This window comes from Arachis ipaensis, chromosome B9, assembly GCF_059453495.1.
Source record: "Arachis ipaensis isolate K30076 ecotype BB chromosome B9, ASM5945349v1, whole genome shotgun sequence".
In the NCBI taxonomy this organism is placed as follows: Eukaryota; Viridiplantae; Streptophyta; class Magnoliopsida; order Fabales; family Fabaceae; genus Arachis; species Arachis ipaensis.
This window is the reverse complement of record NC_142444.1, coordinates 116974627-117002106: the sequence shown is the minus strand read 5'-3', so window position 1 is coordinate 117002106 and position 27480 is coordinate 116974627. Positions and strand designations below refer to the sequence as shown.

Below are 27480 nucleotides of genomic sequence, written 5' to 3'. Positions count from 1 at the left end.
AGGTACCCCCTGGTATGGCTGAGTGGTTAGATTCTATAGTGTTGATGTGTGTTACTGTGCCCGATCCGAAGTATTCTGAGAAACTTAGATGATTTTATAGGATCTATAGTAGTAGGGATGATGAAAAGAACTATGAGCTGGTGTCGCTCGATCCTGAAGAGAGAGTTAGTTTCCCTCCCTTAGGTCGGGTAGAGCGTCCTTTCTTCTATGCCTAAGACTATTTCTTTACCCAACTAGGTATTACCCTTCCTTTTACCGCATTTGGGAATGAGGTTTTGTGGAATTGCAATGTTGCCCCGTCGCAGCTTTACCCGAACTCTTGGATTTTATGAAGATTTTCCAGTTGTTGTGCCAAGAGCTGGGTGTCGGACCTACCCTTTCCCTTTTCCTTTACTTGTTCATGTTGACCAAACCGGGGGTGGCCAAGAAGAAGGCTTCTTGGATCTCCTTCCGGGCTACCCAGGGAAAGAAAGTTTTCTCTATGTTTGATGACTCTTTTCGGGATTTTAAAAACTTTTATTTCAAAGTCCGAGCTGTTGAGGAAGTTCACCCTTTTTTCTTGGATGAGAACAATGAGCCCATTTTTCCTTTATGGTGGCAAAAAGAGCCTATGGTCCTTAAGTATTCTATAGAGAGTCTGGATGAGGTGGAGAGGGCCTTTGTTGGTGTTTTGAAGGAGCACTGGGGGAAACCTCCTCAGCTGGATACTAAGAGGCTTTTAGGGAATCCTTCCCTTCCTCGCTCCGAGCTAGGTAGTGCCTGATTTCTCGCTTTTTAGAATTTATACGTATAGTTATGTTTTTGTCATTGTTTGTTGTGTGACTGTTTTCCCGATTTCTTTCAGAGATGGTGTCATCTTCCGATTCGATGAAGGTTTTTCGCAAAACAAAAAAGGCGGTGGCGGCCCCATAATTTGTCGAGAAAGACGTCGGGGGAGAGCTCTTCACAACTGCCTCCGAAGAAACCAGAATTCGATCTTTAGGGTCCAAGGAAGGTCATCCTGACTCCCCGAGTTCGGGTGGCTTCAGTTGATCCTCCCTTGGCGACCTCGGGTGCCCCTTCCTCTCCTACTGGTCCGCCGCCTAAGAGGTCGAAGACTTCCGGGACTTATGATCTTAAAGATAAGGAGTTTGATGGTGTGGCTTTTGCCACAGAGCTTATTGCTCCTTATGGCAAGGTCCCCACTGACGATGTATCCATCATTCATCACCTCGACTTCATTTCCAGCAATATTATTCGGATGGCTAACCTCAGTGCTACCTTGTCTCGGGTTGTTAGAGAGTCTTCTATCCGTGCCACCAAGGCTTTCCTTGAGGATGCCAAGGCTGATTATGATAGGGTGAAGAGCCTGAAGAATGAGTTGGAGGCCAAGAGCGTTGGGTTGGAGCTTGCCGTAGAGAGGGAGAAGGCTCGGGCTACTGCGGCGGAAGCGGCTGCTAATCTGGCCGAGGACATGGCCAAAAAGACCAAGGAGAGCTACACCCGGACTTACGGCGAGCTGTTGGAGACCAGGGAGAGGCTTCAGTCTGCTCAGGATGACTATGTTGATCTCCAGGGTCACGTGGTGAATGGTATGACTGCGCTATATGAAAATTTGAAGGCCCAGGTCCGAGTTCTTGCTCTCGATGTCGACCTCTCTCTATTCAGCACGGACAACGTTGTGGAGGATGGGAAAATTGTGCCTGCCCCTGACGATGATGATGATGACGTTCCTCTTTTAGTGTCGACAGCCAAGGCTTCTGCAGCCCCTCCTACTGGAACGTCCGCAGTTCCTTCTGCCGAGGTGGTCCCTCCTGGTCTTGAGCCCGATGTGGAAATCTTGAATGGCCCGGACAGGGTTGTTAGAGCTACCCCGATCTCGGTTATCCCTCCTTCTCCTGAAGATGCTGCCACCGGGGTGAAGTTAGATCCTTTATAGTTCTCTTTTTCATTTCTCTTTTATTATGTGTTGATGCAGTCCGACCTGTGGACCTTTTAAACTTCTAGTTTTGTATCCTTTTTTGGGTGTTTTCTTGACATTTCCTAGTTGTTTCTTAGCAACTTTTAGTTTTAATCAAAACACTTCTTGCTCTTGGGTTGCCATTGGCTAGCACTCGAGCCTTTAATGTTTTAATTTTTGCATCTGGTGCATTCTGGTGATGAGTATTTAGCAAAGTACCTTTATTTTTAGGCTGTTTCCTTGACCTTTGTATGGCCTTGGGTTTTGGTGGATGGGACCTCTATGCGAGTTCTTGTACCTTTAGTGCTTCCTCTCTAATCCGGACTCTTTCTCGGACTTCTGGAAGTAGGTCGAGCTCTTTCCTTTGTGCTTGGGAGTTGGTATTTTCATTGTAGAGCATCACCCTAAGGGATCTTTCTTCTACTTCTACGGGAATCATTGCCTCCATTCCGTAAGCAAGTCGGAAGGGTGATTCTCCGGTGGTGGAGTGTGGTGTTGTCCGGTATGCTCATCGAAATTGCGGGAGCTCTTCAGCCCAGGCTCCTTTTGTGCTTTGTAGCCTCTGTTTTAACCCAGCCAATATGACTTTGTTGGCGGCTTCTGCCTGTCCGTTGGCTTGTGGGTGTTCCACAGAGGTGAACTGGTGCTTGATTTTTAGATCGACTACCAGGTTCCTGAAGCTTGTGTCGATGAATTGAGTGCCATTATCCGTGGTGATGGAGCATGGGACCCCAAACTTTGTGACAATGTTTCTATATAGAAATTTCCAACTTCTTTGGGCAGTGGCGGCGGCCAACGGCTCTACCTCGATCCACTTTGTAAAGTAATCTATTCCTACAATGAGGAATTTAACTTGCCCTGATCTCTGGGGGAATGGTCTGAGGAGGTCAAACCCCCACTTTGCGAATGGCCAAGGTGACGTGACGCAGATGAGATCTTCGAGTGGGGCAATATGAAAGTTGGCATGCTTCTGGCATAGGGGGCATGTTTTGATGAACTCTGTTACTTCCTTTTGCAAGGTCGGCCAATAAAAGCCAGCCCGGAGTATCTCTTTGGAAAGGGCTCGTGCCTCAAGGTGGTTGCCGTAAATGCCGCCATGGACTTCTTCTAGGACTTCCCTTGTAGCGGAGGTCGGGATGCATTTTAGGAGGGGTATTGAGATCCCTCTCCTATATAGGATGTTGTGTATTATGGTGTAGTATTGTGCTACCCGTACTAGCCTTTTTGCCTCCTTTTTATCTGCGAGGAGTATTTCGGACTTGAGGTAGTTGATTATGAGAGTCATCCACCCTTGGTCCTGATCCGATATGCTTAGGACCTTCTCTTCTTTCGAGGTTGACGGGTTTTGTAGTGTTTCTTGGATGAGGCTTCTATTGTTGCCCCCTAGTTTGGTGTTGGCTAGTTTCAATAGTGCATCAGCTTGGGCATTTTGTTCCCGAGGTATATGTCGGATCTCAAATCCCATGAATTTTTCGAGCTGTTCTCGGGTCTTGTCTAGATACTTTTTCATGGTGGGATCTTTTGCCTAGTAGCTCCTTTCTATTTGCGAGGTGACTACTTGTGAATCGCTGAATATGGTAAGCCTTTAGGCTCCGACTTCTCTAGCTAGCATCAAACCAGCCAGTAGAGCTTCGTATTCGGCTTGATTATTTGAGGCGGGGAACTCGAACCTTAAGGAGAGTTCGAGTTGGGTTCCCTGGTCACTTTCTAAGATAACGCCCGCTCCGCTTTCGGCTTTGTTTGATGACCTATCAACGTAGAGGTTCCAGTCGGTGGGGTTCCTGGGGTGTCGGTGTATTCTGTGACGAAGTCGGCCAGGTACTGAGACTTGATGGTTGTCTGAGCTTCGTACTTAAGGTCAAATTCGGATAGAACGACCACCCATTGTAGGATTCTCCTAGCTAAGTCGGTTTTATACAGGATACCTTTTATGGGTTAGTTGGTCTGTATTCTGATGGTGTGGGCTTGAAAGTATGGTCGAAGTCATCGGGAAGTAAGTATGAGGGTGTAGGCGAACTTTTCTATTTTTTGATAGTTTAGTTTGGCCCCTTGTAAAGCTTTACTGATAAAGTAGATGGGTTGCTAACCGCTTTTGCCTTCTCTTACTAGGGCTGAGGCTATTACCCGACTTCCCACGGTGAGGTATAGGATCAGTTCTTCTCCTTGTCGAGGTCGGGTTAGAATAGGTGGTTGCCCCAGAAATGTTTTGAAGTCTTGGAAGGCTTGTTCACATTCTGGGGTCCATTTGAACCTCTTTTCTTTCCTTAGAGTTGCATAGAAGGGAAGGGATCTTATGGCCGATCCGGCTAGGAACCTAAATAGGGCCGCTAGCCTTTCGTTTAGTTGTTGTACCTCTTTACCGTAGGTCAGGCTCTTCATGTTGAGTATAGCTTGGCATTTTTCTATGTTTGCCTCAATCCCTCTCTGGGTGAGCATGAACCCTAGGAATTTGCTTGTTTCTACTGCGAAGGTGCACTTTGTGGGATTTAGTCTCATCCTGTGCTTTCTTATGGTGCTGAATATTTCGATGAGGTTGGGCAGCAGCGTTTCTTCCTTTTGTGTTTTCACCAGTATGTCGTCTATGTAGACTTCCATTAGTTTTCCAATGTGGTCGGTGAATACTTTGTTCATCAACCTCTGATATGTGGCCCCTGCGTTCTTGAGTCTGAATGGCATGACTACGTAGCAGTAGTTTACTTTCGGGGTTAGGAACGAGGTCTTCTTTTGGTCGGGTTGATGCATCGGGATCTGGTTGTACCCTGAGTAAGCGTCCATGAAAGAGAGGTACTTGTATCCCGACGAGGTGTTGACCAGGGTGTCAATATTCGAAAGAGGGTAGGGGTCTTTTGGGCAGGCTTTGTTGAGGTCGGTGTAGTCGACGCACATCCGCCATTTTCCATTGGGCTTTTTTACCAGCACGACATTGGCTAGCCATAATGGGTATTTCACTTCCCTTATGAACCCTGCCTCTTGTAAGGCTTGCACTTGCTCTTCCACGACTTGTGACCTTTCTGGGCCAAGCTTCCTGCGCTTCTGCTGTACTGGCCGAGATCCTAGGTATACTGCCAGTTTATGGCACATTAATATGGGGTCTATGCCGGGAATATCTGCCGCTTTCCATGCGAAAAGGTCGGAATTGTCCTTTAAGAGCTTTATTAGCTGCTTCTTCAGTCCTTCCTTGAGGTTTTCTCCTATATTTGTTGTTTGGTCTTGGGAGTCTCCAATTTGGACCTCCTCTGTTTTGCCTTCTGGTTGCGGGCGGAGTTCTTCTCGAGCCCTGGCTCCACCGAGTTCAATGGTATTGGACCCTTTCCCTCTGGGGACGCCTTTTAGATTCAGGCTTTCATTATAGCAACGCCGTATGAGATATTGGTCTCCTTTGATGGTGGCTATCCCTTCCGGAATTGGGAACTTCATGCATAAGTGTGGAGTGGAGACTACTGCCGCGAGCTGATTTAGTGTTGTCCGGCCTATGAGGGCGTTGTATGCGGAGCTCACGTCGATTACGATGTAGTCGATGCTCAGTGTTCTAGAGCGGGTTCCCTTTCCAAAGGTTGTGTGTAGTGGGATGTAACCTAGGGGCTGGATTGGGGCATCTCCGAGCCCGAACAGGATATTTGGATATGCTCTGAGCTTATTTCCTTGTAGGCCGAGCTTGTCGAAGGAGGATTTGAATAGGATATCCGCAGAGCTTCCTTGGTCGACCAGTATTCGGTGGAGATTGGCATTGGCGAGTATGATAGTAATGACTAAGGGGTCATCATATCTGGGGATGATGCCCGCAGCGTCTTCTTTGGTGAAGGCGATAGTGGGGAGGTTAGATGTCCTATCCCCTTCCCCGAGATGGTATACCTCTTTGAGGTTTCTTTTTCAGGATGATTTGGAGATTTCTCCTCCTGTGAATCCTCTGTTGATCATATGAACGTGCCTTTCTGGGGTGTGAGGAGGTTGTTCAGCTCACCCCTCCTCTTCATCCCGTCTTCTCTTTTTTGGCTCGTCAGTTCTGTTGGCCAGGAATCAGTCTAGTCTTCCTTCTCGAGCTAATTTTTCTATGACATTCTTCAAGTCTTAGCACTCGTTGGTGGGGGTGTCTGTAGATCCTGTGGTATTCGCAGTATTCGGTCCGACTTCCTCCCCTTTTGTGTTTAATCGGGCGAGTAGGTGGGATTTTTTCTGTGTTGCATATCTCCCGATAGACATCCACAAGGGATACCCGAAGAGGGGTGTAATTATGGTATTTTCTGGATTTCTTTGCGGATTGGTCTTCTTTTTTCCTGGAATCTTTATCCTTATCCCGAGGTGGGTAGGAGAATCCAGATTTGGAGTTTTCTCCTAATCGGGAGTGCTCCTCCATGTTGATATACTTTTTGGCCCGTTCTTGTACCATGTTCAGGGATATCGGATGTTTCTTGGATATGGAGTGGCTAAAGGGTCCTTCCCGTAGGCCATTGATGAGCCCCATAATTGCCGCCTCTGTAGGGAGATTCTGTATGTCAAGGCATGCTTTATTGAATCTCTCCATGTAGCTGCGGAGGCTTTCCCGATCTCCTTGTTTAATTCCTAGCAGGCTGTGAGCGTGTTTTGTCTTGTCCTTCTGGATGGAGAATCTGGCTAGGAACTTCTTGGCGAGGTCATCGAAACTTGTGATCGATCTTGGTGGCAGGTTGTCGAACCACTTTATTGCTATTTTGGTCAGGGTGGTCGGGAAGGCCTTGTAGCGGGTTGCATCTGAGGCATCTATGAGGTACATCCGACTTCTAAAGTTGCTGAGATGATAGCTTAGGTCGGACGTACCATCGTACGGGGTCATTTCAGGAGCTTTGAAGTCCTTCGGGACTTTAGCTTTCATGATTTCCTTCGTGAATAGATCTTGGTCCTTGTAGGGGCTATCCTCGCGGTTAGATCGTGTGGTTTTGGTTTTTAAGTCGGCTTCGAGTTTTAACAGCTTGTCTTCCAGTTCTCGACGTCGTCTTGTTTCTCTCCGGAGATCTCGCTCTGCTTCTCGCTGACGTTCGGCTTCTTGCTCGAGCTGTCTGAGGCGATCCTGCTGTTCACGAATGGCATCTAAGATTTCTGTGTTTTGAGGTTGCCTATCTCCCTTGGAGTGGTCCGCATCCTTTTGTGTGGCATCCGTGTTCTTAATTGGAGTTCCTTCTTCTAATCCGGAGTTGTGGTCGTTGGCAGGGTTGTTTGCCATATCAAGGGGATGACTTCCGGCGCCAATGTTCTGAGGGTTATCTGAAACTGGGAGGTCGATCTCGGACAAGATCTTCTAGTCTTGTTCAATATTCATTGGTCAACAAGGTTCGATTTGACACAGAAATCCGTCAAATAGTTCTTGTTGTCAATGATGCAATTCAAATAAAAGGAGCCAAAGGAAGGGCGGAAATGCCAACCAACCAACCCATGAATGTAGTTTGGTAAAAGCTAAATGAAACCCAAGTCAAAATGTACCAAACTCAATTTATAAGTTGGAAGTTAAAAACATAACAATTTTCAAAAAAATTCGGCAGCATTCTGACAGTAAATTAAGTGTTCCCGGATTAAACAAACAGCAAAACTCAGTCCATATGAAATTTAAAACGATTAAGACAAAATCAGCAACCATAATTTCATAGGAATTAAGCATTATGAACTAAAATAGCACCAAAACACTGAACTATTTAACAAGCAAGCAAGCTGAATTCAAACACTCAAATGCAGAATTGCAAGAACATCTCAGCAACAACCAATCTTGAAGCAAGGACAAATTGGAAAAATTGAAATGGAGCAATTGATAGTTCAATATAAATTCCAGAAGAGCAGCATCACTCCATTAATAATGAACCATTCAATAAGCAAGTAATTTCAATTCAAACATGTTAAACCCAATTGAATTTCAACTTAAACAGCAACATATGCATCAGATACAATGTATGAAAATCAACAAAAAAAAATCACCATCGTCCTTATATCCCTGGAGCAGTGAAGCATGCCCCAATTCAGACAGCAAAATAAACCAAATATTAAACCTAAATCCACTAACAAACAACTAAAATTACCTAACCACATGCAATTCTAACTAACTAACTAAAATGTGATTAAACTAAGCTAACTATACTAACTGAACAGAACATAAACAGAACGTAGCAAGGAATGCAGGGGAGACCTGGGAAAAGCAGAAACAGGGAAGAAGCTGAACAAAAGGCTAGAAGTAAAGTTAGTATCCATGTCAAAAAATCACATAGATATGGAGGTAACCGAGAAAGACAGTGATCGAAAGTGGAGAGCCACTGGCTTCTATGGATGCCCAAAAAACCAAAACAGAAAGGTTAATTGGGATATTTTAAATGCGCTTGGATGTAATTCTAGACTACCTTGGATTATTTTTGGAGATTTTAATCAGGTGTTAAATGGGAAATCGGGTGATAGGAATATTCAAGAACGTCTGGATAGGGCCCTAGCGAATGTAGAATGGAAAGAACTCTTTCCAATAACAATAGTCCATCACTTGGGAAGGTTCAAATCAGACCACAGTCCAATTCTAATAGACTTACAGGGCGACCGCCATTTCAAGTTTGAGGAATTTTGGTTATCGAATGAAGAGTGTTACAAGGTTGTTAAAGAATCTTGGAGAAATGGCACAGGAACGCTTGAAGAAAAGTTAGGGCAATGCAGGAGAAAACTGGATAGATAGGGGGAGAAAAATTTTGGAAATATCCCAAAGAAGATTAGAGAAGAACAAAAGGAACTAGCCCACTTAAACTCAATCCAGCAAACCGAAAAGGTTTTGAGGAACACCAGGGAAGTAGAAGCTAAACTGGATGAATTATTGAAACTGGAGGAAATTTAGTGGTCGCAAAGATCAAGAGCCAACTGGCTGAGACATGGTGATAGAAATACGAAGTATTTTTACCAGAAAGCATCTCAGAGAAAAATAAGAAGTAAGGTCGAAGCGATAATAGATGATGCGGGAAGAAAGATTGAAGATGAGAAAAAAATTGAATGTGTGATGAGGAGTTTTTTTGAAGGACTTTTCTCATCGGAGGAGACAGTGGAGGCAACAAAGATCTGTGAAGTTATTGGAGGCCGAATAGATGAGGAGAAGTTTCAATTTCTAAATAAGGATTTCTCTAGAGAGGAAGTGACGCAAGCTCTCCAGCAAATGCATCCAACAAAGGCTCCTGGGCCAGATGGTATGCCAGCCCTGTTTTACCAAAAGATATGGCCTATAGTAGGGGAAAAAATAACCAGAATAATGCTCAAGATTCTTAACGAAGGTGCTGATCCAAAACCAATTAACCACACCCACATCTGCATGATACCCAAGGTAGCTAAACCAAAGCATACAAGGAAATTCAAGCCAATCTCATTATGTAACGTGATCATGAAGATAGCTACCAAGACAATGGCGAATAGACTAAAGAGAATCCTACCTCAGATTGTAAGAGAAAATCAGAGCGCCTTTGTTCTCAGGAGGCTTATTACAGATAATGGGTTGGTTGCATTTGATATCTTCCACTACATGAAGAAGAAGACGGAGGGAAATAAAGGTTATGTGGGGATGAAGCTCGACATAGAGAAAGCCTACGATAAAGTTGAATAGAGTTTCTTAAGAGAAGTCCAAATCTCCATGGGATTTCCGGACAGGTGGGTTCAAACTATTTGGAGATGCGTGAGTACGACGTCCTTTTCGATATTACTGAATGGGTGTGCCAGGGAAAGTCTTTCAACCAGGGAGAGAACTGAGGTAGGGGGACCCAATTTTCCCTTACCTGTTCATTCTTTGTATGGAGGTACTCTCTGGTAATCTAAACAGAGCACAAGAAAACAGACAGATTCAAAGGATCAAGATAGCCAGACACAGCCCATAAATAAATCATCTATTCTTTGCGATGATAGTATTTTATTCACTAGGGCCTCTGATCAGTTAATCCAAGCCATGACGGAAATACTGAATTCTTATCAGAACACGTCAGTACAACGCATCAACCTAGAGAAGTCGGAGATGTCTTTTAGCCAAAACATTCCTACTAACAGACAGATGATCATCCAAGATCGGATGGGGTTTAAGGCGGTGAAAAGACACTCGAAGTACTTAGGTCTACCAACTTTGGTGGGGAGATCTAAGAAGAGGGTTTTTGAGTTTGTTCAAGAGAGAGTTTGGAAGAAACTCAGAGGTTGGAAGGAGAAGACATTATCAAGAGTGGGAAAGGAGATTCTTATAAAGTCAGTTGTTCAGGCTATCCCGGCCTACATATTGTGCTTTTTCAAGTTGCCGAACAGCCTCTGTAACCATATAGAGGCAATGATTAACAGATTCTATTGGGGTTCGAGGGAGGGGGAGAGAAAGATACATTGGGTCAGATGGGAGAAGTTGTGTTGACCTAAAGACAGAGGAAGTTTGGGGTTCAGAGAAGTAGAGGCTTTCAATTTGGCGCTCTGGTGAAACAAAGGTGGAGAATGATCAACAACCCAGACTCATTGGCAACGAGAATTCTAAAAGGTAAATACTTTAACAGAAAATCCTTCTGGAACTCGGATCTAGGCTGGGTACCAAGCTACACTTGGAGAAGCATATGGCAAGTTAAGGGCGTTATTGAGATAGGTGGATATCGGAAAATAGGAGATAGAAAAAATGTCAACATTTGGAAGGATCCATGGCTTTCGAAACAAAATGGCTCCAAGCCATGGACTCCACCAAATACTTTGGATTTAATAGAACAAGTGGCAGAACTCATTCAAACAGAAGATAAGAGTTGGAACAGAGATTTAATAGAACAAATATTTCTACCATTTGAGAGCCAACAAATCCTAAACATTTCAATCCCAAGAATAGACCAACCAGACAGGTTTATATGGAAAACAGCTAGAGATGGCATCTTCAAAGTCAAATTAGCATACCATGAAATTAAAGCCATAAATCAGAACCAGTCCACAGACACAGAGAGTGAAGGAAGAAAGGAGGTTACCTGGAAAGAAGTTTGGCAAATTAAAGCACCCCCAAGATCGAAGAACTTTCTTTGGCGTTTGATCCATGGATCCCTCCCTACAAACAAAAATCTCTGCAGAATAGGGATGACGAGAGCTCTGTTATGTACTAAATGACGGAAAGCCACATAATTCTGGGATGTCGGTTTGCAAAGAAGTTCTAGTTTGCGACCCATTGCTGCTGAGAACGGAAGATGAGGCTGGAACTACTCTGAAAGAATGGGTTGCTATATTGTTGGGGAATCTGGAAGAGAAAGAAAAAACTCTACTCTGCACCCTGATGCACCAGTTGTGGATTGCGAGAAATAGAAGAACCTTCGAAGGTAGAGAAGACACAATTGAAGCAGAAGTGGACACATGCAAAGAAAATAGCGAACGAATTTTGAAAAGCTCAAGTACAGGAAAAGGAGAGAGGCTCTGTAATGACCACCCAAATGAAGCATAATTGGGAACCACCAACTACCACTCTCGTTAAAATTAATGTGGATGCAGCCATATCCAATGGTAATAATGGAGGAGTTGAGGCGGTGATTAGGAATGGTATGGGTCACATTCTTGCAGCAGCAATATGGCCCACAACACAACCACTTGAAGCCCATGAAGCAGAGGCTCTTGCAATATATTTGGGGATGAAGCTAGCAAAAGAATATTGCTTTATGGAGATTGTTGTAGAGAGTGATTGCATAGAAGTGGTAAATGCACTCAAACACGGTAGACCAAACCCAACTTACTTCAGAGCTTTTGTAGTAGATGCTCTATCTTTGATGTGTAACTTTAGATTAATGGCTTTCACTCATGTTAAAAGAAGTGGAAACAAAGTAGCCCATGAATTAGCAAAAGAGTAGTGCTACACATACAAGTCATTTGGGTTTACAAGTCATACAAGTTAGGCCAAACCACACGCGCGCTACTCAACGGTTTTCATAGCGTGCTTCGCGTTCCTCCTCCTCCTCCTCCTCTTCCTCCTTTTTCTCCTTCTTCTTTGCGTTTCTCCTCCTTTTTCTTCGCGTGTTTCATCTTCATCATTGTTTTTTTTTATTACTGCTATTGCTGTATTTTTTCCCTCTTTCTCTGTCTATTGATTTTGTAACATTATGTATTTTTTCTTCTTTGTTTGATTTTTTCTCCCAAGAAGAATTATAAGAAAATGAAATAAGAAGATGAGGAAGAAGAAGCAGTAGAAGATGAGGAGGAGAAAGATGAAGAATTTTGAATTATGCAGAACTTATCAGAATAAAAATACACCCAAAATTCTTAAAAATATACCCAAATATCTTCGTGTTACACCCAAATTTGCTGCAAATATAGAAAAATATTTTCTCTAATGCTGCATTTTTTCTTCTTTTTTTCTTTATTTCTTTCTTTCTTTTAGTTTAATGAATGTAAGTTCATCCTCTTCCAAGTAATTTTGCAGCATTATGTGTTTTTTCTTCTTCTTTATTTGATTTTTTTTTTGTTTTTATTCTTGTTAAGAGAGTAAAACAATAAGAAACTTGAGAAGGTAAAACAAAATAGAAAAGATGAATAAGAAAAAAAGAAGATAGTTATGATGATGAAAAAACAAGAAGCAGTAGAATATGAGGAAGAGGAAGAAGAAGAGTTTTGAATTATGCAGAACTTATCAGAATAAATATACACCCAAAATTCTTAAAATACACCTAAATATCTTCGTGTTACACCCATATCGTTGTGTTATACCCAAATTTACTGTAAATACAGAAAAATATTTTTTCAATGCAAAACTTTTACATTATATTTTCATTGAAGAAGAAGAAGAACGTGCAGTGAAGAACGTGCAGTAACGGCTGAAAGCGCGTGAATATAAATGACTTGTAAAGACTTGTATAGAAAAATGCTTGTATATGGAGAATTATTCTTAGCAAAAATAGCCGATACCAATCTTAATACTATATGGATGGAAGAGGCTCCTAACCATATTCAAAATTTGGCTTGGCTGGACATTATAGCCCATATGAAATGAAAGTCTCTTCTTCCATTAATAATAATAATAATAATAATAATAATAATAATAATAATAATAATAATAATAATAATAATAATACATTTAAAGTATGTTAATTTATTTGATTTTTTTCTTATGCATATTACAAAAAATAATTATTTCCAAAACAAAAAAATAATTATTTACGAATGAACATAATTAATTATACGACAAAGATAATACTAATACATTTATTTTTATCAAATTAAATCCTATTAAATTATTAATTTAAATTCAATCTATTTAATTTTTAATTTCAAAAACATTTCATACATTGTTCTGTGTGTGAAAAAATTACATAGAGATTTTTAATTGCCCAATCATGCCATTAATACATTCTCTTGCACTTTCTAAACCATACATTATTCTGTGTGAAAACTTTCAATTATTATCTTTTGCCATAATCTTAAACTACTTCATGATACCAATAATTTTCTTTCTCCTGCTAATTATATCATCGTATACTATTGTATACTATTTAACGTACTAATAAATAAAATTCATAACGTAAAATTGATATCATTACAACCAGTGGCGGAACTTTCTTGGGACAATGGAGGCCACGGCCCCAAAACTTTTGTAAGTAGTTCTATCTCAAAGAAAAACAAATTAGCTCAATTAGTTAAAATAATATGCTTTCAACTTATATACTTGGGTTCAACACCCATCTTCACCATTCTTTAAAATTTTTTTTTCTTGCATGCATATATTTAAATCAATATTACACTGAATTATATTCTGTTTCTCGTATATTTTCATGCATTATTTTATTTTTAGAATAATAAAAATTATAGTATAACTAATACTAATATCAGTTATTAATAAAAAGTTAATATTTTATTTTAAATCAACATTACAAATTAAATATTATTGTAGTATCAACACTGTTTACATTAATAAATTTTAATATTTTTATTTTATTAGAAATTTAAGATTTTATTTTGTTGTATTGTATTATTTGATTATAATGAAAATAATACCAAAAATAATTAATCTTGAGACTTTTGAGAGATAAATATTATCGAAAATAAAATTAATCTTTTAAAATGTTACAAAATAATTTATAAGTTGTAATCGTTTTTGTATAATTTAAATAAAAAATCAATTTTTTTGAAAAGAAAAGTTAGTTTTTGGATTAAAAAATGATTTTTTTAAATAAAAATAAGTTTTTATGAGCAAAAACTACTTTTTTCATGTAAAAAGTAATTATTTTTTTAAAATTGACTTTTTATTTAAAATCAAATTGGTTTATTAATCTAAACAATTTTTTTTTTACAAAAATCATATTTATTTTTTTTGTTAACCTTAATCATATGTAATCCTACATTTTAATTAATAAATTTAAAAATAAAATAATTATATTTATAATTTTTATTTTAATATAAATACTATTATATAATTTTTTATTAGATTTTTAGTCCCTCCAAAAATTTCTTTCAAGCACCGTCACTGATTGCAACTTTATCCAAAATTCGAATTAAATTAAGATTTAACAAATTATAAGTTACTCAACTATTTGTTTCCATAACAAACATTATTGTACAATCCGTTCCAACCAAAAACCATACAACTTCATCGAAAATCAGTTATTTTTTTTCCCAACCCAAACTTTCATGTGAAACAAATAAATTGTCACATTTTCATCGACAAAACTAACAACAATCGACTGGAGACCAACCAGATAACAAAAATATTCGAGGTCCAATAAAAAAAGCCCACAACCTTAATTAACGACATTAACCATTAATCAATTTCACTTGATTAATCTCTTTCGATCAACACGCAACACAAATATTCGAGGTCCAATAAAAAAAGCACACAACCTTAATTAACAACATTAACCATTAATCAATTTCACTTGATTAATCCCTTTCGATCAACACGCAACACAGATTTTGACAGTTTGCAGATCTTGTTCTCCTCCGTCGAAACACACACCGCAGATCTTGTTCTCCTCCGTCGAAACACACACCACACGCGTTTGTTTATCATTTGCCCACGTACATTTCATAGGTGAGGAACAAAAATTACTTTCTCACCGTAGCATTGGCCCTAAACTAAAACACATAACCATTGTTAGCAAAACCGGATTGGACCAGCCGGCTCGACCGAAAAATCAATAAATCGGACCTTAAATCGGTCCAGTCCGATAATCTGACTGGATGAGGCAATGAACCGGTGCGAACCGGTCAAACTGGTTCGATCGAACCGCTTGAATTTCAAAATTTTTTCAAAATGTTGAATCTGGGGTTCGAACCCCCTCATCAAAAAAAACATGATACTCACAACCACCAAGTTGTTTAGCTTGTTACCAATATATACACAAATTAATATATATATAAATATCTTTTAGCAAATAATTTACTTCTATTTAATTTATTTTAATTTTAGTTATAAACTTATTCATTCTTAAATTAATTATATTTTTATTTAACAATAATTATAAACTCATTTATTTTTTTATAATTATATAATATCTATTAATATTATTTTTCAATAAATACTTGTAGTATATAATAGTATAATAGATATAAACTAATTAATAAATTATTAAAATTCAAAAATAATAGTTATTTTAATATAAAAAATAAAAATATTTATGATAGAGTAAAATTAACAAAATACTTATTGTTCCTGTTTCATATTATTTTAGAATAGCTAGATATTTTTAAAATGTTAGTGAAAATATGTATTTTAAATTTTAATTTTAAATTTTTTACTATATTTTATTTTTTATTTACATAGGACTGGGTCAATCGGTTTAACCAATGACCCACCGGTTGAACCAATAATCCAGTGACCCAATAACCTGACTGGTTCAATCACCGATTCGGTTCTAACAACTATACACATAACTGCATCTAGTTCTTTTTTTCACTTTTCTCCTCTTCATCTACTTCTCTTTCTGTATTCATTTAAAAACCGGTCAATTTTCGGTTTGACTCACCAGTTTCCAACTGATTTTCCACTTTTTATACGGTTCTTTGGTTGGTCAATTTTTTTTGTTAGATTAAATTGCATGTCATCAGTTTATAATTCAACCGGTTCAACCAACTAATTCGAACCAATTTTCAAAACCTTGAAAATAGTCTCGATTACAAAAACTTATTTATTTATAATGCAAAGATTATCAATATTTTATAAAAACTTAATTTTATTTAATGGACGTATACTCATGTAAGGAATGATAATAAATCTTAGCCAAAATCGTATCGCGTACTTTTTTTTTTTTAATGATTATCAATCAAATAAAAATTGTAAAATATTTTTTTTATTAATATATTATTATTGCTACTAGCATTACTAGTTACTAGTAGTAAACAAAAAGTTACAAGTGATGGGATGACCTCGGATTCGATCACATTGAAATACATATACTAGGAGAATTTAATCAAATCCATATTAAAGCATGGTAAATGGAAACATGTGAAAAACTAATGCCATAACCAAATTCATTGCCAAAACAGCTACCTAATTAAAAATTTGGAACAAGGTATCCAAGCCCTTCAAAGATCAGGCATGCCCATCCCTGTTTTAGCATCATAAGTCTTCTCTAACACATGCTCCATTGGAGTATCTTTGGGACCAGCTGCAGAACATTGAAACGTAAACATAGGATAAGAATTCCTCTCTACTATAGCTAGAAACAATAGCAGAAATAAAAATACAAGAGATATCAATGAAGAAAAGCTTTTGGACCTGGTCTGAGAGAAATCATGGTAAAGATCATGGGCTTTACACCATATTCATGCCAAACATCTAATTGTCCAAAAATTTGTCATCGAAAATAAGCAGAACGCTCTCCAACCAAATACTCCACATAGTGGCGTAAACTACACATTGCCACAAAGACTTTGCCTTTTTCCTACTTCCAAATACAAATAAACCTAATCAATAGGAATTGGTCTAAGGTATAGACATGATATTATTTTTATTCCAATGAATCCATATATCCCTTTGGCTACATTTGAAAGAGTGGGAGACAAAGACCAAGTTAAGTCTCTATATTGTATTTTGTGTAAAGTGTACAAGACTGAATTATGTTTCAGTATCCTAATTGATTTAATATAAATATAGAAACTGAAACAAATAAAATTACTTAAATACCCTTTCCTCCTTTCCCCTTTTCCTTATCAATTTTCTTCTTCTATCACAAAAACAATCAAAGTATGGGGTTAGCAAGGCATTGAAATGGTCATTTGCTCGCATTCCTCATGGTATTCATAGCCCAAAGCTTTCAATGCTCACAAATTCTAAATCAATTTCAGCTGATCAAAGTGACCAGAATTCCTTGGGTTTTCTTTGTGTTGCTTCTTATTCTCTATCTGGATGTGCCACTGTCTACTCTCATAAAACAAATAAATAAATGAAAGACCAAGGGAAAAAAGAGGGAAAAAAAGGAGAAAAAGAAAAACTAAAGAGAATACTTCGTCGGCGGCGGTGGAACTTACAGTTGACACTTAGCATAATGGAAGAGAGAGAATGCAGAATGGAGAGGGCGAGAGAAATTGGAGCGAGTGAGATAGTGGAATTTGAAAAGTAGGTGAGGGTATTTTTGGAAATAAATGTTATTGAAGTTTCAATCTCTGTCTCTAGAAATTTCAATCCCATGTGTCCCCCACCTTCTGGAGGGACAGAAATTGTGTTCCAAGACTGAAATTTTAGTTCCAATCTCTGCTATCAAACACAATACTGAGTCTCAATCTCCTAGTTTCAGTTCCAGCCCCCTGTTTCCAAACACTATTTTTAAGTTTAACACCGCATTGGAAGTAAGAGGTACAAACAAAACTAGGTTGAAGAATAGCTAAAGAGTAACTGAAGAGATTGGCCTTGTAACAGGAACATTTAGCCCTGTTTTTGGTAGCTATGTCAACTGCCAAGATACATATACAAAGACAACGAGACAGTAAAGATAGAGAATATTTCCCCCACAGTCCCCATATTTTGGGCAGAAAGTACAGAGGAAACCTTTCCTAGGATAGAGGCATTTTGCTTGCTTTTGTACCTATGTCTTCTCTAACAATTTTGTGTCCCTCAGGATGTGTGTGGTTCAAGTATTACATTATTATAAAGATTCCATTCCCATGGGAATTAAAGATACCCAAGGGGAAGGTGGGAATTGAAATGATAGTATTTTGATTCCCTGGAATCAAACTTGCTTAGAAATAGTTTTTCAAACTTTGAACTAAACATGGGAATATGATATTCCTATCTTAAAATTCCTAGGAATTATTATAATTCCTCCAACCACACACACTCTCATGGTTTTCTGTATTTCTATCCTTGGAAGTTGCCAAATGCAGGTTTAGAACTCCCATCGATTACCTTGCCTCTAACCTAACTTTTAACTTAATGAATATCACAATAAACTTTAATTGATCGATCAAAATTACTGGGATAAATGCATTACAGTGTTATGATCTAGCTTCCTAGTTCGGCTTCCGCATTTAGATATGAATGCTTCACTGCAAGTATATTAGTTTAACTAACTCAAATTCTGGAAGCAAGATTCTTCTTCTAAGCACTTCACAATTACAGTTAGGACAACTAAAATTCTTCAACATGAAATAATTCCAATTCCTGACCACTCTTTGAACAAGACTCTTATTGATTAGAATCCAAAGTTCTCTCAATGATGAAATATTCTATTTAGACAAGAGTGCTTAGTTGAATTAACTCCAACAGTATGCTATTGAAGAATTAGAAGTCTATTCCCTAATCAATGTATTATATGTTAGTGCTAATTTGGAATTGAATATACATATATTTGTGCAATGTTCTATTGCTAATTTTCTATGGAACTCATTGTCTGACATATTTGATACAACAACAATAATGTTGGGTTTATCCTGAAAATTTGGGTCAGATTTTATCAATTAAGTTTGTAGGTTTTGGGAGAAGAATGGAAGCCAAATGTTTATGGCAATGTGCTGTCTGCCATTATTTGGTGTATTTGGGAGGTGCAATTCTTGCATTCTTAATAGAAGGCTTTTGGGCAGCAAGTCTTGTGAGATAGATTTGCACCTACCTAGTGTAAGGAACGCGATCTATTTAAAGGGATAATATCCTGCTTCGTTTTTTGTATTGAGGACCATAGTTATAAGGAAACTGATACTTTCAAATACAGGAACAGGTCACCACATGTAAAATATGTTATGTAGGAAGTATATCCATGGCGTTCCGATACGTAGATGAATTGTTAATTGTTAATTAGTACGTGGTATGTCACCTAACCAGTGAAATTATGTAACTATGTTGAGGACATCTTATGTACCATCATCCTCTATGTAATATCATTCCCTTAATCCCTTTGTATCAAAAATATTTCTTCTTTTATCACAAAAAAATAAAGGAAAAAAATTTCTTCAACATGTAATCAGTCGGACAACTAAAATTGACCACTCTCCCACTCTCTTTCCAAATATGAATTTCCACTCTATATATCTGCATATTTTTGTGCCAACTGCCATCTTTTAAATTGTATATTAAAGGAGGATGGATCAGCTCCAAAAGTGACTCCTGAGTATAATTAGAAAGGCAGAAGAAACAACATATGCTTACCATATATGGAAACTTTAAAGAAAAGCTACAGCTACTACTTAAACAAGGAAAAAGAGGCAAGGTTTTAGATATGTACGTTGTGTAGGTCTTGGTGTAGTTCTTATCTTGAGGATCTCAGGTCGAGGGATTATGGACCCAGATGTTCCTATTCCTCTGGATACTCTGACTTTAGTACCATCTTCAAGATATTTAATCCCAACCTTGCAAGGCTTCCTGCACAAGTGAAAGTGAAAATCAATTACTGTGAAACATTATTCCAAACCTGGAGATGCAACAATCACTGGTGCAATTTTCAAACACAAGTGCATATACCCTGTAACTGGGTCAACGACTTGCACATTGGAGGCATGAAGTGGGGCTTCAACTGTAAAGATCCCCCCTTCATGACCTGGCCCTGCCTTTATATGTTTCTTTACCTGTATAAAGGACATCAAAAAAATCATTCAAGTAAAAAAAATTAGAAAGCATAGTGCACCCATTTAATAAAATTCTCACTTAATCTCAACAAAATACAAGAGTAGTTACTGATGCAAATATAGATATAAACTCACATGAACACCAAATCATTCAAATTATAACAAAATACCCAATAAAGCACTAATACTTACATGACATAGAAACCAAGACAAGCCAAATGTTTAAAATAGCACGAGAATAACATTGTTATAAACACATACGTACATATACGATTTATATAATTTTCATGATTTTATAAATATCAATCTACCAATATATACAACATTCTAGGCTCTGCCAGAAAATTTAAGAGACATTATTAACATATGTCATTTGTGTTACTACTTACTACAACTAAGTTCATTCGAAAATTTACAAAATATCATTTTTATTGATATTTCCCAACCTATTTATACTATTTCCAAGTCATGTCTGAAGTGTGAACCAATTGAGAAATACATGTTTGGTCAAATATAGATACAGATACACATTCGTCATGCTATGTTGGTGTCCTTGCGACCAACACATCACTTAATTGGTGTCCATGGTTTCTAGAGCATACCATATCATTATGACAAAGGTTTGTATATTGTTATTGTATCAATTTTTTTCCATAATCACATGCTAAATATGACAAATAATATAGTAGGGATGAAGAGTGTTTTATTTTTCTCACCAAATTTTTACCCTCGACAATAACACGATTCTGGGAACGAATAACACGTTTAATGACCCCAGACTCACCCTTATCTTTACCCCTTATGATCATAACCTGTTACATACAGAAAATGAATATGTAAAATCAAAATTTATAACATAAATATGTAAAAAAGGACAAACAATATTTAGTTGGATTCGGGGATTGTTATTACATTGTCACCTCTGACAATTTTCCAGTGTCTAATAAGTTTCTCTGCAGCTTTCCAACCCATTTCAATGTAACACTCTGCAACCAGAAATCTAAAAACAAATAAACAAACAAAATTAAATTCAATTAAAGAAGAAGCAAAGCTGGGTGGAAAAAAAAAGGTAAGACAAGAATTTTAATGAAATTGCAAATGGTGTTAATGGGCTTTGCTTTGGCCTTGATCCGGCACTATATTTTGATCAGGTCTATTTTATAGACCCTTTATCCAGCCATAGACCCAAACAGAACATAGCCTAAACACATTAACCACCAACTTTAACATACAATGGCTAATGATATTCATATTCTGTTCACAGCACAATATAGCATAGTAACAAAAAAAACCATAAACACCAATAATCAGGAAAAAAAACATCAATCAACCATTAAAACTATATATATTACACTACCAAGAATCAACAGCATCAATCAGTTACTGAATAAACAGAATCATAATCAACAAGTTATAATCAACAACAATATATATAGTTTGACCGAGGTTCAACCGGTTTAATTAAATATTAATTAAAAATTCAATTTATAATTTCAAATATTTAAATTCAATAATTTCTAACTTAATAAAATTCAAAATTTCACAATTTCACCTAATGTTCTACACAAAAAAAAACATTAACAACCAAATTTTTAACTAAACACATGCACTAATCATCACTAATCAGTAATCATCAGAAAATCAGCAACAAGCCAACAACATATCGGCAACAACATCATCATCATTTCAGAAGATCAGCAATTCAGAATAAGCAAACATCAACAAAATCAGTATTATTAACTCAGCAACTCACAATTAAACCCAACTCCAACTCAGAATTGAACAAGCAAAAATAAATTGAAGATACCCCAATGCCTGTTCCAAACAAAACACAATAATTTATATCAGATGCATTATGCCACAAAGATATCCCATATAAACCTTTAAGAATTATAGGAAAATTTCCCTAAAGCAGGTACAAATAGCTCTTGAAAATGATATCTTATAACTTCTAGCAGAAAACACATATTTGAACAAAATATATGGACTAAATTTTCAGTATGAGAAATAAATCATTATAAAATGCAGCAGAAACCATATCATTAAGTTGACTGTAGTAGAACCTTGTATGCAAAAAGCAAAGGTGTAATAATGGTGCTTATTATCAACATAAATAGTACCAAATAAGATGAATCAAATGTGGCCACAACTTTCAAAGCAACTGAAACTTAAACCAACGATTGTAATTCGAAGCTGCTTGGATCGTGCTAGTAATGATGGCAGGAAAGAAAACTACTGAAATTGCCAATTTAATTATTTTTATTTTTTACAACCAAATCATGAAAATATTCAGAGATGCATGTGAGAACTGGAAATCAAAGCATACCGTAGAAGTTACAAAATTGAGAGGGCCACAGAGGAGAAAGGGTACACAGCAAAAATTATTAACAAAACTACACAGTATTATCACAGAGCTTACTGGCGGCGAGGAGGAAGGGGAGTGACGGCGACGACAGAGGAGACGGCGACACCGGCGAACACACAGAGAGAGAGCTCGAACAGAGGAGACAACGATGGCCACAGAGCTTCCACACGACGGCGAGGGAGCTTCCTACGACGACGACACAGCTCCTGCGACGAGATACTATGGTGAGGAAGAGAGCCTTCAAGGGGTTTAGCCGTTTAGGGTTAGGGTTGTTTTTTTTTTCAAAAATGACCAAAACAACTTCGCTTTGGTAGGGGGCAAGGTTGTGAGAACCGGACCGGTCAATGAACCGGTCAAGTAACTGGTTCATTGGTTCAATGGTTCAACCGAGGTCGAATCGTGGTTGAACCGGTTTAGTTAAATATAACAAAATTATTAAAAATTCAAAGTGGCATATATCGTGAGATAAGGTGCAGAGCAATTAAAGCATTGTATGAATTAAAATTGGTGGAAGCTTGGTTCTTTCATTTAAGTTTCTCAATCTTCTTGTATATATAACACATTAGCAACTTCTAAGCTTGGTCAAACAATATCAGTTCCAGATATAATAGAAGATAATGATCCATTATAGGCTACCTAAATTTGAGGCCACAAATTTTAGTATGGTGCAGGGAGAAAAAGAAATCAGTATAGTCTTCAATGAACAAGAAGAAGCAATTCCACAGCACAGTAAGAAGCTCAGAATACACAAAAACTGAACAATTAAATTAACTAAACAAAAAAACACAATATAAAAGCATGAATAACCTTTATAAATTAGGTTTCCATTCCTGAATTTTCCATTTTCATAAATTAGGTAATCTTTTTGTTCTTTACTTCTTAACTTCATTCTCTTTTCCTATGAATGAACTATCTCCTTGTCTGAACTTCATCCAACTCTTATTTTAAAGCCATATAGTAAATCCAATGCAGAATTGTAGCAATGTTCCTCTTTGAATCAATGACAGCAAAATAACAATTTACCAAAATAACAAGGAAAACAGATTGGATTTATAACCCAATCTCAGTAGAATTAATTCAATATCAATCTCAGCAAATATAATCTCAGCATAATTAATAAATTAAACTTAAAAAAAGTAAATTTATAACTCAATCTTAGCAGAATTAATTCAACATCAACTGACTGAATTCAAATAAAACTTCAGAAAATGAATATCTCAAAACTCAGCAGAATCATCAATAATTTATCATACGTATATTCAGAACAAAATAAAGAAGAAAACAATGTAATACAATTACAACAAATTGAACATTATTGAAGAGGATAAAGGGGAGGTTTTACGTTATCTGGATTGCCAGTGAAGGAGAGGAAAAGACAGCATAGAGCCAGCGAGATAGAGAAATTCAAATTGGGAATTTTGGTAACGTGAAACAGAGAAGCGACGACAGTGAGACACGGTGCGGAGCAGAGAGGCAGCGACGACAAGACTGGCGGGGAGACGAGAAGGGGCCACAGCCAAAAACGACGAGGAGGTGAGAAGAAGAAACGACACGGCAAGGAGGGGAGAAGCAGTGATGACCCACGGCGAGGAGTGGAGAAGCGGCAACGACCAACGGTGAAGAGCAAAGAAGCAGCGACAAAGAGAGCTCGGACAGAAAAACGGCGATGCCAACAACAGCCCCGAACCGACCTTAGCTTCTGGCGACGCGAGGAGCAGAGCAGAATGAAAGGGGAGATGGTGATGGTGGCTCTAATAGGGTTTCTCCGTTTAGGAGAATCTAGGGTTGGTGAGGGTGTGTTTGTTAGAGAAAGAAAGGGGATAACTCAGCATTCGGTTTTTGGTTTTTCTCTGGAATCAAAACGGCGCCGGTTTGATTGTTGGATCAGCGACCGGGACTTGAAAAACCCGGCCGGTTCGCTCGGTTTGCCGGTTAACCACCGGTTCAGCCGGTTTTTTAACTGGTTTTTTGCAGAACGGTTCTAGAGACTAACCGGACCGGCCAAATGACCGGTTCTCGGTTAATCCGGTCGAACCGGTCGCTCTGGTCCGATTTTCAAAACCTTGGTAGGGAAAAAAAAGGTTTTCGAACTGGACGGTCTGAACCGGTTCGATGCCTTGTGCAGTCAAATATCCAAGGTTCTGAAAACCAGACTGGTCATCAAACCGTTTTAGTTACTGGTTCATTGGTTTACTGGTCTAACTGGTCTAACCGTGATTCAACCGGAAAAACCGTTCCATAATAAAATAATAAATAAATTAAAAATAAACATCCTAAATATCTTTCAAATTTAAAACCCTACGTAAAATATCACCAACTAAATGTAATTAATCATCAAAATATGCAATAACTTACTGCAAATTTGTTGACAATTAACATAATTATACTTCCATTAAAAATAGCTGGATTGAATTACAATGCACAAGTTAAAGATAGAGAATATTGTCTTAATGTAGCTAAGTCAAAAAGTAAAACAAAAAATGATAGTGTTGCACAATAAACACACAACAGAGCCCGAAACAAACACACAACACAACAGAGGCTGAAACAAAAACACAACAAAGCCTGAAACAAAAAGAATCCAACACTAAGATCCAATTATTATAATTTCACATGCAATCTTTTTTTATTTTTGTTCAGACGAAGAAGCCACCTAGGTGATAATCTATATATATTAAAAAAAACAAACAAATTAAAAAAACCACAGAAACAAATATTAACCAGCATAAACATTATAAACTAAATCACGCAAAGATGAGAATAATATATAATAAGAAGAAACCAGAAACCAAGAGATCCCACCTAGATCCCAATCCAAACCCACTGAACCTGGTCTTACAAAGTAACCACTAACAAGCATTCCACAATTACGATAGGAAAAAAAAAAACACTACCAACAACCCAAAAATCAAAATAATAATAAACATTTAAAGAAAAAATCACACGTACGCGCACGAAGAGAAATTCAAAATGAACTCACAAAGAAGAAAGGATAGAAACTGAAAGTACGTCAAAATCCAACAAAGATAAGAGAAGTGGAAGGAAGTAAAAATAAAAAATAAAAAAATAAAATAGGGGAATTGAGAGAGGAAAGTATAACGTTTAAAGGGAAGTGATGAAATAGGGGCAATAGCTTACATGGTTACATGGGGTGGATGGTAATCAGAAAAAGATCATAACTTTGGAAGTTGAGAGAGTGGAAGTTCAATAGAATATCAGAGTATCCAAAGAGGATGCAAAAATGGATAAGGGTATGCATAAGGGTAATAAATTGAAAGCTGCAATCCAGGCTGCCCTACTTAGAAGGCCTGAAATATACAAGAAGAAAGAAACACCTAATCAAACTGATGGGGTTTCTGCATCAGGCACAAACTTGAATGGTGAAGTCATTTTGCAAGACTAACCAATTGTTTTGAGCTCGCCAACTGATGGATCAATTGATTAATTTTCTATTTTTCTTTCTTCTACATTACTTTCTTGTGGAAAACATAGGGACTATGGGTCCAAAAATCTATTCCTAGATTCCTTGATTCCTTTATCCTTACATGGAACAAAAGGAATCTACTAATTCAGACACCTCATAAAATAAAATCAAAATTAAAGATAGGGAGAAAAAGAAAAAATAAGGAACGAAATTTGGAAAAGGATTTGATTTATTTAGTTTTTGTTAATGCTTTGCATTTGTTTGAGTGACTTGACTTGATTCTTATTAAGCTTGTCACTTTTTGCAACAAGCACCATGTCCATGTGGTTATTTTCCTTATTCTTGAGAATGAATAAGTAATCTTCTTTTCATCATTGAATTGGTTATTGTTGATGTATTATTTTATATTAATCTTGCGCTTTCACTTGCACAACTTCATCCAATATTTACTAAATTCAATTCACTCTTGTTATAATTGCCTAAGCTTGCTTGTGCTTTAACCTTTGCCTATTCATTGCTTGCATCTTAAGCGTTTAATTGAGAAAATCATTCTTAATTGTTGATTGTGTGGCCTTCATTTTAACCGGCCAATATGTGTGTTCTAATCATGCGCACGTTTAAAATACACGCATTGTCTTTTACCATACCACACCCATATGAACTCTTCCTCAATTTATGTTTAGTTGTTTTATACAGCAACCCGAGCCCCCGCATTTAGGAGAGAATTTTTACACCCAAGAAGTAGCAGATCCTCCCCCACACTTAAATGTTGCACGGTCCTCCGTGCCAAAATCAAACTAGGGGTGACTAGCTCTATGAAGCTCCACCGTTTGGCAGTGGTGGGTGCTGTGGTGGCTGGTAGAAGATGATGTCCTGGGTCGGCTCTTGATAACGAGATTTTGTCGTGTCGGTATAGAATTTCACACAAAATGAATTCTCGTTGCAAGTATAGTTCTACACCAACAAACAATTCTCACATCAAAAATTTTGGTTGTCACAAAGAACAAACCTCAAATAAGAATTAACCGAAGTATTTAGACTCTGGGTCGTCTCACGAGAAATTGCAATGAAGTGTATGCTTATTGGCTATGAAGGAACAAGGGGGTTTGATTTATAAGGGGCGGAAAATAAATGGCAAGAAAAGTAAATCAAGCAAGCAATTAAAGAAAGCAAAATAGAAAAAAGCAATTAATAAAGAGAGACATTCATGGAAAGAATTGAGATCATAGGCCTTCCATCTTAGTCACTAATAACAATAACTAACAAGAATTTATCTTATTACGTCATCTCCAATGATGGAAGAAGATATAGGTTATCTTCCGTGAGAGAAAGTCTAACAAGACTAGCTAATCTCAATCCAAATGTCCTAATCAACTCACTAATTGGGTTAGCAAGAGATTAGAGTCAATAGAAATGATATTAACTAACAACTCTAGATCACCAACATAGGTTGGGTTTTCATGACTCAAGATTGCCTAATTACTCTTTCCAAATCAAGAATGCTCAAAGTCTACTCTAAAGCCCAACCAAGCATTTTGTCAAACACTTGGTGGGTACAAATGGAAAACATAGTAAAAATGCAAGAATAATAAATCTACCAACTACTAATTGCAAGAAAAGTAAATTCACAACTCAAATCAACAATTAAAAGAACATCAAACATAAATTTCATAAAAGAGATCCAAATCCATCAAGAGTTAATCATCACAAAAGAGAACAAAAAAGGAAAATTAACGAGAGAGAGCAAGAGAGTTATATCACTAGAGCATAAAATTGTAGAAGAAACAAGATGAAAGCAAAGAA

At 37.5% G+C, this 27480-nt stretch overlaps 2 protein-coding genes across 11 annotated transcripts; one reads left to right on the top strand and one right to left on the bottom strand.

The window, feature by feature from the left end:
• Positions 1 to 8168: 8168 nt before the first annotated feature.
• Positions 8169 to 8615, top strand: LOC148546040 (uncharacterized). The gene has a single exon (XM_088499124.1). It carries the CDS (start codon positions 8169 to 8171, stop codon positions 8613 to 8615), a length of 447 nt encoding a protein of 148 aa, XP_088355250.1.
• Positions 8616 to 16271: 7656 nt separating this feature from the next.
• LOC107618165 (uncharacterized) lies at positions 16272 to 25754 on the bottom strand. 10 transcript variants are annotated; one of them, XR_015900025.1, is made up of 9 exons: positions 23596 to 23988; positions 22308 to 22459; positions 21642 to 21703; positions 20801 to 20888; positions 20605 to 20700; positions 19785 to 19888; positions 19549 to 19685; positions 16611 to 16779; positions 16272 to 16500 (listed from the first exon to the last, which is right to left on the bottom strand). XR_015900025.1 is itself a non-coding variant. In XM_088500201.1 (8 exons), exons 4-8 carry the CDS (start codon positions 20858 to 20860, stop codon positions 16418 to 16420), a joined length of 480 nt encoding a protein of 159 aa, XP_088356327.1. In that variant the 5' UTR covers positions 20861 to 20888; positions 21642 to 21703; positions 22308 to 22459; positions 23596 to 24036; the 3' UTR covers positions 16272 to 16417. The 10 variants fall into 10 exon arrangements, 6 of the variants coding, with proteins under 6 accessions (XP_088356327.1, XP_088356325.1, XP_088356326.1 ...); XR_015900023.1 differs by lacking the exons at positions 21642 to 21703; positions 23596 to 23988 and adding an exon at positions 25392 to 25748 and having other exon boundaries at positions 20801 to 20874; XR_015900024.1 differs by lacking the exon at positions 21642 to 21703 and having other exon boundaries at positions 23596 to 24067.
• Positions 25755 to 27480: the final 1726 nt, after the last annotated feature.